The 13,566-nt window shown below is 47.5% G+C and overlaps 1 protein-coding gene across 2 annotated transcripts in view; it reads left to right on the forward strand.

Moving 5' to 3' along the window:
* Positions 1-1,461: 1,461 nt before the first annotated feature.
* Positions 1,462-13,566, forward strand: part of Depdc1b (DEP domain containing 1B) — a 76,231-nt gene continuing 64,126 nt past the window's right edge. Inside the window, exons 1-2 of one of the 2 annotated variants that reach the window (XM_045138991.1) lie at positions 1,462-1,548; positions 12,313-12,578. In XM_045138991.1, the coding sequence (XP_044994926.1) occupies positions 1,501-1,548; positions 12,313-12,578 (314 nt within the window). In that variant the 5' untranslated portion in view covers positions 1,462-1,500. The remainder of the gene's footprint in view (positions 1,549-12,312; positions 12,579-13,566) is intronic. The other variant, XM_045138992.1, reaches the window with a different exon arrangement.

Genomic DNA, 13,566 nt, shown 5'->3' on the forward strand with positions numbered 1-13,566 from the left:
TCTCTATGCTTTTTCCTTTTTCTTTTTCTTTCTTTCTTTTTTTTTTTCTTTGTCGAGCTTTTTCAAGGTAGAGTGCTGGGATTAAAGGTATGCGCCACAATGCACAAAAGTAATACAGGGCTGAAGAGATGGCTCAGCAGTTAAGGTGCCTGCCTACGAAGCCTAAGGATCTGGGTTCGATTCCCCAGTACCTACATAACACCAGATGCACAAAGTGCCGCATACTTCTGGAATTTGTTTATAGTGGCTAGAGGCCCTGGTGCACCATCTCTCTCTGCCACTTTCACTCTCTCAAATACATAAATAAGTAAAATAAGTAATACACACTCGTCATTTGAGGAACTTTGTGGGGAGGCTTTCTAAATGAGAACAAATATGTACCTGCAGTTGCAAAGAGTGTGTTTGGGGGGGTGGGGAGGTGGAAGGGGTGGAGATGAACGTTGTACTCTATCAAGAGAACATCAGAGAAGAAGCCAAGTTCAAGGCAGGGAATGACCATTGTATTTTATCAAGAGAACATCAGAGAAGTCAAGTTCAAGGCAGGGAATGACCATTGTATTTTATCAAGAGAACATCAGAGAAGTCAAGTTCAAGGCAGGGAATGAACATTGTATTTTATCAAGAGAACATCAGAGAAGTCAAGTTCAAGGCAGGGAATGAACATTGTATTTTATCAAGAGAACATCAGAGAAGTCAAGTTCAAGGGGGGGGAGGCGGTGATGACCTTGTACCTAATCAAGAGAACATCAGAGAAGTCAAGTGGAGGGGGTGCAGGGGCGGGGCGGTAGGAATGACCATTGATTCCTCTCTCAAGAAGACACAACAGAGCTGCCCAGGGACTCTTTTACAGCTTGTGACAGCTCTGACGCAGTCTACACACCTGTGGTCTTCAGTCTTCATCTGTTTATTTCATTTTATTTTTATTTATTTGAGAGAAGTAGAAAAGAGGCAGACATATATACAGAATGGGCACGCCAAGGCTTGTAACCACTGCCAGACGAACTCCACACCCATGGGCCGTCATCTGGCTTTATGTGGGTACTGGGGGATCGAACCTGCGTCCTTAGGCTTCCCAGGCAAGCACCTTAACCACGAAGCCATCTCTCCCCTTCATCCTGTTTTGCTTTTTTTAATGTCCGGGTGTGCCCGGCAGGGATTGTCCAGGCTGTCGTTGGATTACACACCTCCGCGGGCTCCTCCACCACGGGGAAAGAGAGTGGGCGCGGGGAAGTCTGAGCAGCAGGTGCTGGGGGGGGGGCGGGAAGAAAAGGCTCTACGGGGGCCGGCTAGGGACACCAGAGCTCCGCGAACGCTCAGGGTCCGCAGCACCCGCACGCAGGGGAGACCAGACACGCGCGCCCCGCCCACCTCGCACTTCCGGTCACGTGCCGCCGCGCCGTCCAATCAGCGCCCGGAGCCCGTCGGCTCGCGATTCAAACTGCGGCGCGGCGGCGGCGCTCGGGGACGGGGCGGCGGTGGCCTGGGCTGCAGCCACGGCCTATGGAGCATCGCATCGTGGGCCCCGGGCCGTACCGGGCCACCAGGCTGGTGAGTGAAGGCGCACGGTGCTGGGGGTGGGGATTGGAGCGAACCCCTGCGGCGCCGTCCTCCATCCTCCCCGCGGACACGGCAGTGGAGGGGATCTGGGTTCCATAAGAAAAAGTGTTGGGTGCTGGAGAGATGGCTTAGTAGTCAAGTCACTTGCTTGCAAAGCCAAAGGACCCGGGTTCGATTCCCCAGGACACACGTAAGCCAGATGCACAAGGTGGCTCATGCATCAGGAGTTCCTCTGCAGTGGCTGGAGGCCCTGGCACACCCATTCTCTCTCTGTGTCTCTGTCTCAAATAAATAAGTAATTAAAAAAAAAACAAAAACAGGACTTCATGAAGTCTGGAGTCCAGTCCCACGGGGGTGATTGCAGCCTGGACCAGATGACCAGGTGACCTAATCTCTCCCCCACGCCTGCCTTTGGGCCTCTAGGGAACTTCTTTCTTGAATCAAGGAATCTTAGGTCGCCCCGCCCCTCCCAAGTGCAGCCCTTTGCGGAATCAGGCTGGGTGTGTCACCTTCCTGAGTGACACTTGTGAATGCTGTGACACAGAGCTCTTCCTAAAGGTGCCTGAAGTTAGCACACGCGTGCGTGGCCCTGGCCAACGGTGCATGTCTGTCTCTGTAGGCACCCATCTGACTGAGGGGTGGTTGTGGGCTAAAGAGCTTTTGCAGACCCCGATGGACCAAGGTGATCACTTTTCTCCTGGGAATTGGCTTTTGGTATTCTGAGTTGTGACATAGAGCAAGCTGTTTGACTAACTTCTGCCTTAAAGGTTTACCACAGTGGAATAGTGACGCCCATGGCAAGCCTCTTTTTTTTGTTTGCTTAATAAGGCTTTTAATAAACGTTTAATGGTAATTTGGGAGGAAGATAATTGACTTGTCTATGAACTGCTAGGCTGCTTCCAAGTTGGAATGGAAGGAGTCTCTTTGCTTTCAGTACTTTTTTTCCTTTTCTTTTTCTTTCTTCTCTCTCTCTCTCTCTCTCTCTCTCTCTCTCTTTTATTTTTTTTTTTGGTTTTTCAAGGTAGGGTCTCACTCTAGCCCAGGCTGACCTGGAATTCATTATGGAGTCTCAGGGTGGCCTCGAACTCATGGCAATCCTCCCACCTCTGCCTCCCAAGTGCTGGGATTAAAGGTGTGCACCACCACGCCTGGCCATCTCTCTCTTTTTTTAAATGGGTGCATCAGGCCTCTAGCCAGTGCAAACGAACTCCAGGCATATGCACCACCTTGTGCCTCTAGCTTGTGTGAGTACTGGGAACTAGAACCTGGGTCCTTAGGCTTCACAGGCAAATGCCTTAACCACTAAGCCCTCTCTCCGGCCTGGTTTCAGAAGTCTTAAGGGATACCCAGGAAAAGATGGGAGCTGGTATCCAAAATCTTAACTCATTTATTGGACTTATGTATGTATATGGAAGAGGTGAGAATGCTAGTAATGGAAATGGAATTAGAAAATAAGGGTTCCTTTTCTTCCCAGAGGCATCCACTTTGCGTTTAATGGGTCAAGCCATGGCGAAGATGTTAGGGTTATAGCTGGTCTTTACTTTTTAAAAAAGTTAATTAATTTGAGAGAGATAGAGGGAGAAAGAAAGAGGCAGATAGAATGGGTGCACCAGGGCCTCTTGCGACTGCAATGAACTCCAGATGCATGTACCACCTTGTGCATCTGGCTTTATGTAGGTCCTGGGGAATCAAACCTGGGTCTTTTGGCTTTGCAGGCAAGCAACTTAACCACTAAGCCATCTCTCCACTATCCCCTTTTTTAAATTAGTCTCACAAGCCTCTTTGAGAATCTAAATAAAGATCACAGAAGCTCTTCAAAAAGTGCACATGTTGCTGGCTTGGTGGCGCACGCCTTTAATCCTAGCACTTGGGAGGCCAAGGTAGGAGGATTGCTGGGAGTTCGAGGCCACCTTGAGACTACATAGTGAATTCCAGGTCAGCCTGGGTTACCGGGAGACCCTGCCTCGAAAAACCAAAAAGGAAAAAAAACAAAATAATACTCCCCCCAACAAAACAGTGCACATGCCATATATGAAATTTTACTGAGATTTCAAGTGATTTGAAGGTGGCTGTGACAGTGTTTCATTAGGCTGAAAATGAGAACCTTCTATTTGCTTAGGATTCTTTATTAAAGAATTTTTGTTATTATTTATTTGAGAGAGAGAGAGAGAGAGAGAGAGAGAATGGGTGCCAGGACCTCTAGCTGCTATAGACAAACTCCAAATGCATGCGGCACCTTGTGCATCTGGCTTTATGTGGATCCGGGGAAATTGACCTGGGTCCTTTGGCTTTGCAGACAAGTGCCTTAATAACTAAGCCATCCCTCTAGCCCTTAATTTGCTTAGGATTCTGAGGACCAGCAATCTAGGTCAGTGGTTCTGGGTGTGGGGGGCACTTGTGTGCCATAACGTGGTGACTTGACCAGGTCTGGGTGGTATAAGTGATCCCTTGGTTAGTTGGGCTAGGTGCGTGAGCACATTCGCTCAGGCATCTTCACGTAGTGGTCTCCAGGTTCTGAGGTCACTGAGTGGCTCCAGCGTGTGACTAGGTCAGTGCCATTTCCACAGTTTCCAGTATGACCTCAATGTGTGACCTCTTATTCTAGGCCTTTCTACTTCTGGCTTTCCTGCTACTGGCATAATATCACGCATCAGGGCTGGAGAGATGGCTTAGTGGTTAAGCACTTGCCTGTGAAGCCTAAGGACCCTGGTTCGACGCTCGATTCTCCAGGACGCACATAAGCCAGATGCACAAGGGGGAGCACACAGCTGGAGTTCGTTTGCAGTGGCTGGAGGCCCTGGCGTGCCCATCCTCTCTCTATCTGCCTCTTTCTCTGTCACTCTCAAATAAATAACTTAATTAAAAACAAATCATGCATCAACAAGCTGACTTTTTTTTAAAAGTACTTTATTTTTATTATTTATTTGAAAGAGAGAAATAGGCAGGGTGAGAGAGAGAGAGTGAGAATGGGCATTCCAGGGCTTTCAGCCACTACAAACAAACTCCAGATGTGCGCCCCCTTATGCATCTGGCTTATGTGTGTCCCGGAGAATCAAACCTGAGTCCTTTGGCTTTGCAGGCAAATGCCTTTACCGCTAACCCATCTCTCCAGCCCATAAGCTGACTTTTTATGAAGTTATTTGGCAGTGATGTCTAAGGGAGACATCTGGGTTTTGTCTTTAAGAATGCTATGTGAGGGGCTGGAGAGATGGCTTAGTGGTTAAGGCGTTTGCCTGCAAAGCCTAAGGACCCAGGTTCGACTCTCCAGGTCCCATGTAAGCTAGATGCACATGGTGGCACATGTGTCTGAAGTTCATTTGCAGTGGTTAGAGGCCCTAGTGTGCCCATTCTCTCTCTCTCTCTCTTTCTGTCTCAAATAAATAAATAAAAATAAATTAGAAAAAAATATTTTAAAAAAAGAATGCGATATGACGCAGTAGTCCATGCGATCTGCTCAGTGACATTTCTTTTTGTTTTTTTGAAGTAGGGTCTCACTCTAGCCCGGGTTGACCTGGAATTCACTATGTAGTCTCAGGGTGGCCTCGAACTCACAGCGATCCTCCTACCTCTGCCTCCCAAGTGCTGCGGTTAAAGTGAGTGGCAGAACTAGGATTTGAACCTGGGTCTGATCCCACACCTGTGTTTTACCTGTTCTTCAGTAATTGGTTCTGCTGTGTCGAAGTGGTGCATTATCTCAAGTCCAAGGTCACTGGCAGTGCACTACAGGCTGGAATGCACCCATCTGATGTGCGTTCTAATGTGCAAACGGTAGGACACAGCCCCGTGATTTGACAAGTGTGGGTTGGGTCCACACTTAGCAGACTGAGTGTGCAAGACAACACGCACCTCCTATTTTCATTTCTATGATTTACCTTTTTTTTGTTCGTTTTCTTGAGATACAGTTTTATGATCCTCCTGCCTCACCCTCCTGAGTACTGGTGTTATAGCTGGATACCATCACCACAGCAAATTTCCATGATTTTCAAATTGCAAGCTCTTAGCTTTTTTGACTTTTTAATGCCTTGTTTTATTTTTATTTATTTTCAAGGGGAGAGGGGGGGGGGGGAGAGAGGGGGAGAGAGAGAGAATGAATGAACATGGGCACGCCAGGGCCTCTATCCTCTGTACATGAACTCCAGAGGCATGCACCACTTTGCATCTGACTTTACCTAGGTACTGGGGAATTGAACCCAGGTTGGTAGGCTTTGCAGGCAGGTACCTTAACCACTGAGCCATCTCTCTGGCCCAGTCTTTTTGTTTTTATTTACTGCAGAATCATGCTAACTGCACCAATGCCACATGTCTACACCCTGGCAAGTGGAGACTGTTTAGGGGTCTTTGTGATTGCTCAGCCCTAATGGCCACACCCACTCTGGTAATAAGCCCAGCAACAATGAATTCTGATGGCTGAAGTGTATTAACTACCTTCTACAGGACAGGCGCCCCCATGGGCTTCTCAGGCAGCGTCTCTGTAGTCTTTGTAACAACCGTGTTGTGGGTAATAATGCCATGTAGTGAGCCTTATCCTACTGGGCTCAGAGCCTGAGCTCTGCCTATATACTGTTCAGTTTCTCCGTGACGTCTCTTAAAGGTGCCCTGTCTACCTAAACATCGTTGTTTTCCCATTACTTATTATCACACTTTCCATGTATATATAGGTCATTAATAAGACAACTTAGGGCTGGAGAGATGGCATAGCGGTTAAGGCGTTTGCCTGCAAAGCCAAAGGACCCAGGTTCGAGTCCCCACATTAGCCAGATGCACAAGGGGGCACATGCATCTGGAGTTTGTTTGCAATGGCTAGAGGCCCTGGCATGCCCATTCTCTCTCTCTTTCTATCTGCCTATTTCTGTATCTCTCTCTCTCTCTCTCTCTCAAATAAATAAATAAATAAAAATAAAATATTAAAGAAAAGACAACTTAACAATCTCAATAAATGGTTCGTAAATGTATGAATGATAAACTACTCTTTCAAAGCTGCATTTAGTTTAGATTTCCTTTCTGTGAGTTCTATTTTTGCTTCAATTAGGTTAAAATATACATGATATAAAACTATTTTAGCTGTTTGTAGATATATAGTTCAGTGCCATTAATTTTGTTCATTAGTTTGCAACTATACCAACTGTCTATTCTCCAGAACTTATAGAGTGTGTAGGCTGAAGAAAAAAAAAAAACCACTTAAGGCTCCATTTGCTATTCAAGCAGAGTAGAAATAAATTCTCAATCCAAGGCTCAGGGAGTATCGTGGAAGAAGGGGCAGAAAGATTGTAAGAGCCTCAGGGTGGGTGGGAATAGCCTGAGACACCGTGTCTCCCCATCCCTGCAGAGACAGACTGAGGCCTCTTGGCCCCCACAGTGAATATCAGTAACCTTACTGAGGACCTTCAGAATTGGGGCTGGGGAGGGGGGTCTATATGTGTAATCTTTTTATAAAAAATAAATAAAAAAATATTTTATTAGTGCTGGGGAGATGGCTGTTAAGGCACTTGCCTACAAAGCCATAGGACCCATGTTTGACTCTCCAGATCCCACATAAGCCAGATGCACGAGGTGATGCAAGCGCAAGGTCGCACATGTGCACAAGGTGGCGCATGTGTCTGGAGTTTGCATGCAGTGGCTGAGGCCCTGACATGCCAATTCTCTCTCTCTCTCATTAAAAAAAGACAAAAAAAATATATTTTGTGTGTGAGCAGAGAGGAGAGAGAGCGTGTGTGGGTGGAGAGTATGTGTGGGCGCGCCAGGGCCTCTTGCCACACTGCTAATACATTCTCGATGCCGCACCACCTTGTGTATCTGGCTTCACGTGGAATTAAAGCCAGGCCAGCGGGCTTTCCAGTCAAGTGCCTTTTACTGCTGCACCATCTCCCCAGCCTTCAGATTTTTTTTTTTTTTTTTGGCTGAAAATACTTTTTTTTTTTCTCAATTTTTATTAACATTTTCCATGATTATATTATATCCCATGGTAATACCCTACCTCCCCCCGTTTTCCCCTTTGAAATTCCATTCTCCATCATATCCCCTCCCCTTCTCAATCAGTCTGTCTTTCATTTTGATGTCATGATCTTGTCCTCCTCTTATGATGGTCTTGTGTAGGTAGTGTCAGGCACTGTGAGGTCATGGGTATCCAGGCCATTTTATGTCTGGAGGGAGCACATTGTAAGGAGTCCTACCCTTCCTTTGGCTCTTACATTCTTTCTGCCACCTCTTCCGCATTAGACCTTGAGCCTTGGAAGGTATGATCAAGATGTTACTCAGTACTCCAGTCACTTCTTTCCAGCACTATGATACCTTCTGAGTCGTCCCAAGGTCACTGCCCTCTGAAAAGAGAAGATTCTCTACCCATAGTGAGAGTAGCATTAATATAAGGGTATGACTATTAAGAGAAGTGCTAACTGAACAGTTTGATAAGCATTGCATATACATTTATCCAGACATCAGCAGATGTTACACCCCTAGGGCTCATGACTACCCCTGTTTTAACTTTTCAGTATCAGGGATGTATTCCTTCCCATGCAGCGGGCCTCCAGCCCTATTACAGGGCAGTTGGTTTCCTCCATGATAGATGTGCCACAATTGTACCCGTTGGCTCATTTGGCCTGGCTGAAGTTTTTTGTTGTTTTTTTTTTTTTAAATTTTTCGAGGTAGGGTCTCACTCTGGTCCAGGCTGACCTGGAATTAACTCTGTAGTCTCAGGGTGGCCTCGAACTCTTGGCGATCCTCCTACCTCTGCCTCCCGAGTGCTGGGATTAAAGGCGTGCGCCACCACGCCCGGCAAGTTTTTTGTTTTTTTTTTTTAAATGTTCTCTGGTTTAATACCTTTCTGACAGTTTGGTGTCAACATACCTGGGGTGAGTGGATATTGGAAGTGAGGGAGGTGAATCACACATGCCTTATTGGAATACTGAAACACAGGAAAATGATTTTCCAACATGGTCAAAAATTTACCCAGACTTGCCCACCCTACAGCAGTAAAAAGCACTTATTTATTTATTTATTTATTTGAGAGCGACAGACACAGAGAGAAAGACAGATAGAGGGAGAGAGAGAGAATGGGCGCGCCAGGGCTTCCAGCCTCTGCAAACGAACTCCAGACGCGTGTGCCCCCTTGTGCATCTGGCTAATGTGGGACCTGGGGAACTGAGCCTCGAACCGGGGTCCTTAGGCTTCACAGGCAAGTGCTTAACCGCTAAGCCATCTCTCCAGCCCCAATAGAAGCACTTTAAGAACAGTGCTGAGAACCAAACATGAAAACTTCACTGTCACTTGTCATTGATCACATCCTGTACGTTTGGGTATAGCACTTAATACATTGTACATCCTACTTAAAACCTGCCTGTGGATAGGATCACTGTAAAATGATATGTCTCATATTTCTGGTTTTACAAATGGACATCCTAGTTTTATAATGCATTGAATCCAACAAATACATATTGCATTGAAATGTGTTTAGTATTAAAAAATAACTCATAGGTTCCAGACATGAATTTTAGAATACCAGGGTTGAAGCTGGGCGGCAGGATGGTGCAGGAATTACCAGGCTCTCACGGGGCCCTTCTCTTTGCCCAGCTGGCTGCTTCTATGAGCTCTGAGGACTCTTGTGAGGACTTGCTGGCTCAAGCGCTGGCCTGAGGGGTGTCAGAGCCAAGCCCTCTGCTCCTATGAGAATCGCCACTGCCTTGTACAAAACAGGGCCGTGGCCCGAGTCCACAGAGGATAGCGCAGAGCAGTGGTGTGTGCAAGCTTGTCTGTGTGTGTGTGCATGTGCGTGTGTGCAGACACATGTGCCTCGCGTGTACGTGGGCTGAGGCAGACGACGGCTCAGGTGTCTTCTGTTGCTGCTGTACCCTGTTTCCCTGGACAGAGCCTCTCATTGAACCTCGAGCTCTGGACAATAGTTCTGTTTTTTTGTTTTAATTTTTTTTTTTTTTTGATGCAAGCCCAACAGACTGGCCTTTATTTACTTATTTATTTGAGAGCGATAGACAGAGAAAGAGGCAGAGAGAAAGAGAAAAAGAGAGAATGAACGGGCATGCCAGGGCTTCCAGCCACTGCCAACTCCAGATGCATGTACTACCCTGTGAATCTGGCTTACGTGAGCTCTGGGGAATTGAACCTGGGTCCTTAGGCTGTGCAGGCAAGTGCCTCAACTGTTAAGTCATCTGTACAAGCCTGTTTTAATCATCATCCCCATCACTATTATTTATTGGGGGGGGGAGAGAGAGAGAGAAAGAGAGAGAGAATGAGAATTGGAACACTTGTGCCTCCAGCCAGTGTGTTGGAACTCCAGACGTGTGTGCCATTCTGTGTGCACATGCGAACTTGCATGCATGTGTCGCCGCATGTGTCTGGCTTACGTGGGACCTAGAGAGTCAAACATGAGTCCTTAGGCGTTGCAGGCAAGTACTGTCACCACTAAGGCATCTCTCCAGCCCTAGCAATTCTTTTGATACAACATGAGAACCCGTCTCAGAGAAAGAGGAGGACAGACACCTTAAAGCCATTCTCTGCTCTGATCTCCACGTTTTCTTCATGGCATGCTTCCTGTCTCTTTCTCTCTTTCATTCCCTCTCTCCCACACACAGAGGTAAATAAAAATTAAAAAATTCACTCTAGGATCAGACAGTGCTTCATTGCATAAAACAGAATGTGCTTCCTAAATCTAGTTTTTGTTTTTTTTTTTTCTTTGAGGTAGGGCCTCACTCTAGCCCAGGCTGACCTGGACTTCACTATGTAGTCTCAGGATGGCCTGGAACTCATGGTGATCCCCCTACCTCTGCCTTCTGAGTGCTGGGATTAAAGGCGTGCGCCACCACGCCCCCTAAATCTAGTTTTAATAAGTTAAAAAGGATTCATATGTACATCCTAGTTTTATAATGCAGTGAATCAAATAAATAAATATTGCAATGAAATGTGTTTAGTATTAAAAAATAACTCATAGGTTCCAGACATGAATTTTAGAATGCCAGGGTTGAATCCATAGGTGACCTCACAAGTCAGTTTTCATGATTTTTTATGGCATAACTTTTAGTTTACTTTTTATTTCTTCATGCAGTGGTACTTATTTTTATTTTACTTTACAATATAGAACATGTCTTAAGTTCTCCTTCTACTTTCTAAGATTATAAATAATCAATAAATAAAAACCACATAAGCAAAAGCTTTCTGGGGTGCAGTAATTTCTAGGATGTGAAGAGGTCTTGAAACCCAGAACTCTGGGGACTGGTAGGGTTACTTATCATTCTCAATCACTCCTCCACTCAGGCCTTCCAATTACACTGCCTGCCAGTGCTTCACTCATTATGGAACGATCAGTGGATTATTCCACTCATTAGGTCAGAGCCATCATGATCCTGTGGCTTTACGAGAGCCTGAGTTCTGACACACTGTGTCCACTGCTGAGCTTTCACCACACGCAGCCTCAGGGGACATTTCGTATCCAGACCTCAGCACAGGGACAGTGGGTGACACTTGAGCTCTGGGAAAGAAACCTGGGTCCTTTGCTTCAGGTAGTTGCAGAGAACTGATTGGCCAGAAAGCAATGCCTTCTGCATACCAGAATCTCACCCAAAGATGGCCACGTGGGCACCCACGCAGACTCGATACTAACCTTCTCGTCATGCATGGGAGCGTCAGTGAGAATCCTCCTCATGGCTGAGCATGGGATTGAGAGAGAACTGGCGTAGCTTTCGGATTTTATTTTATTTTATTTTTTTGGTTTTTTTGAGGTGGGGTCTCACTCTAGCCCAGGCTGACCTGGAATTCACTATGTAGTCTCAGGGTGGCCTCGAACTCACTGCGATCCTCCTACCTTTGCCTCCCAAGTGCTGGCATTAAAGGCGTACCCACCATGCCCGGCTAGCCTTCAGATTTTAATGAAAAAATTAATTTGCTTCTTTTCTTTTCTCTCCCTGTCTCTCAATCATCAGTTTATCTGTCTCTGCTGTTGCCCCAACTTAAGGCCTTGCACATGCCAAGCAAGGGCTCTACTCCAGCCGCCAAGCAGTTTTCAAGATGGAAAAAAATGTGCTCATTGCCTTTAACTATTTGGTATATAACTTGTTTAAATTTTATTTATTTATTTATTTTTTATTTTTTATTTTTTTTGGTTTTTCGAGGTAGGGTCTCACTCTGGTCCAGGCTGACCTGGAATTAACTCTGTAGTCTCAGGGTGGCCTTGAACTCATGGCGATCCTCCTACCTCTGCCTCCCGAGTGCTGGGATTAAAGGCGTGCGCCACCACGCCCGGCTTAAATTTTTTTTTAATTTTATTTATTTATTTATTTGAGGGCGACAGACACAGAGAGAAAGACAGATAGAGGGAGAGAGAGAGAATGGGCGCGCCAGGGCTTCCAGCCTCTGGAAACGAACTCCAGACGCGTGCGCCCCCTTGTGCATCTGGCTAACGTGGGACCTGGGGAACCGAGCCTCGAACCGGGGTCCTTAGGCTTCACAGGCAAGCGCTTAACCGCTAAGCCATCTCTCCAGCCCATTAAATTTTATTTATTTATTTGTAAGCAGAGAGAGACAGCGAGCGAGTGAAGAGAGGCAGAGAATGGGCGAACCAGGGCCTCTAGCCACTCCCTGCAAACGGACTCCAGACCCATGCGTCATCCCCTTGTGCATCTGGCTTACGCGGTTCCTGGAGACTCGAACCTGGGTCCTTTGGCTTCGCAGGCCAACGCGTTAAGCGCTGAGCCGTGTCTCCGGGCCAGGCGTCAGCTGATGCGCGGGCTCTTGTCTCCTCTCCCGCCCCAGTGGAACGAGACGGTGGAGCTGTTCCGGGCCGGGATGCCCGTGCGGAGGCACCGCTGCCGCTTCAGGCGCTACGAGCGCTGCTTCACGGCGGCCGAGGCGGTGGACTGGCTGCACGCGCTGCTGCGGACGAGCCGGAACTTCGGCCCCGAGGTGACCCGCGAGCAGACGGTGCAGCTGCTGAGGAAGTTCCTGAAGAACCACGTCATCGAGGACGTCCAGGGGCAGTGGGGGCAGGAAGACTTCGAAGACAGCCGGCGCTTGTACAGGTACCGGTCCCCTCGGGCGGCCCGGCGCCGGCTCGCTGCAGGGCTCTGCGGGAAGGAGCAGCTGGGGAGCGTGCTTGCAGTAACTGAACGGGTGAGAACACCCACCTGGGGTGACTTTTGCTGGGCACCGAGGCCTGCTGGTAGAGCGTGTGTGGTTTTTGAAACAACTCAGGGTACTAATGAAGAGCTGCGTCAGAATCCCCTAGAATCTCAGACGAAGCCTGGTGTGATGGCTTGATTGACAGCTGCATGGGATTCTAATTGACTGATTTATTTATTGGTTTTCTGAGGGAGGGTCTCTTTCTCTAGCCCACACTGACCTGGAATTCACCATGGAGTCTCAGGGTGGCCTCGAACTCACAGCCATCCTCCTAGCTCTGCCTCCTGACTGAGTGCTGGGATTAAAGGCAGGTACCACCACATCCAGCTGCATGGGATTTATAATTGCCCTTGGAAACGTCTCTGGCAATATCTCTGAAGATGGTTCCAGAAGGGTTTAACTGAGCAGGGGAGACCCACGCTGAATGTGGGCAGTACTATCCCATGGACCTGGGGGACAGTGAGGCTGGACAGATGGCTTAGCAGTTAAGGCGTTTGTCTGCAAAGCCAAAGAACCCAGGTTCGATTCCCCAGGACCCACATAAGCTAGATACACAAGGGGGCCCACGCGTCTGGAGTTTGTTTGCAGTAGCTGGAGGCCCTGGAGTGCCCATTCTCTTTCTCCCTCCCTCTTTCTCTCAAAAAAATGATAAAAGTAAAGGTTAAAAAAAAAGGGGGGAACACTGAGCTGAGCCCCAGCATTTATCTCTCTACTTCTTTTCTTTTTGAGGTAGGGTCTCACTCTAGCCCAGGCTGACCTGGAATTCACTATGGAGTCTCAGGGTGGGATTAAAGGTGTGTGCCACCACACCCGGCTTATTTCTCTACTTCTTGACCGTGGACAAAAAGGTGAGCAGTGACCAACTGCTGCCCTGCCTTCCCTGCTAGG

The sequence above is a fragment of the Jaculus jaculus genome, chromosome 20 (assembly GCF_020740685.1).
Source record: "Jaculus jaculus isolate mJacJac1 chromosome 20, mJacJac1.mat.Y.cur, whole genome shotgun sequence".
NCBI classification, from domain to species: Eukaryota; Metazoa; Chordata; class Mammalia; order Rodentia; family Dipodidae; genus Jaculus; species Jaculus jaculus.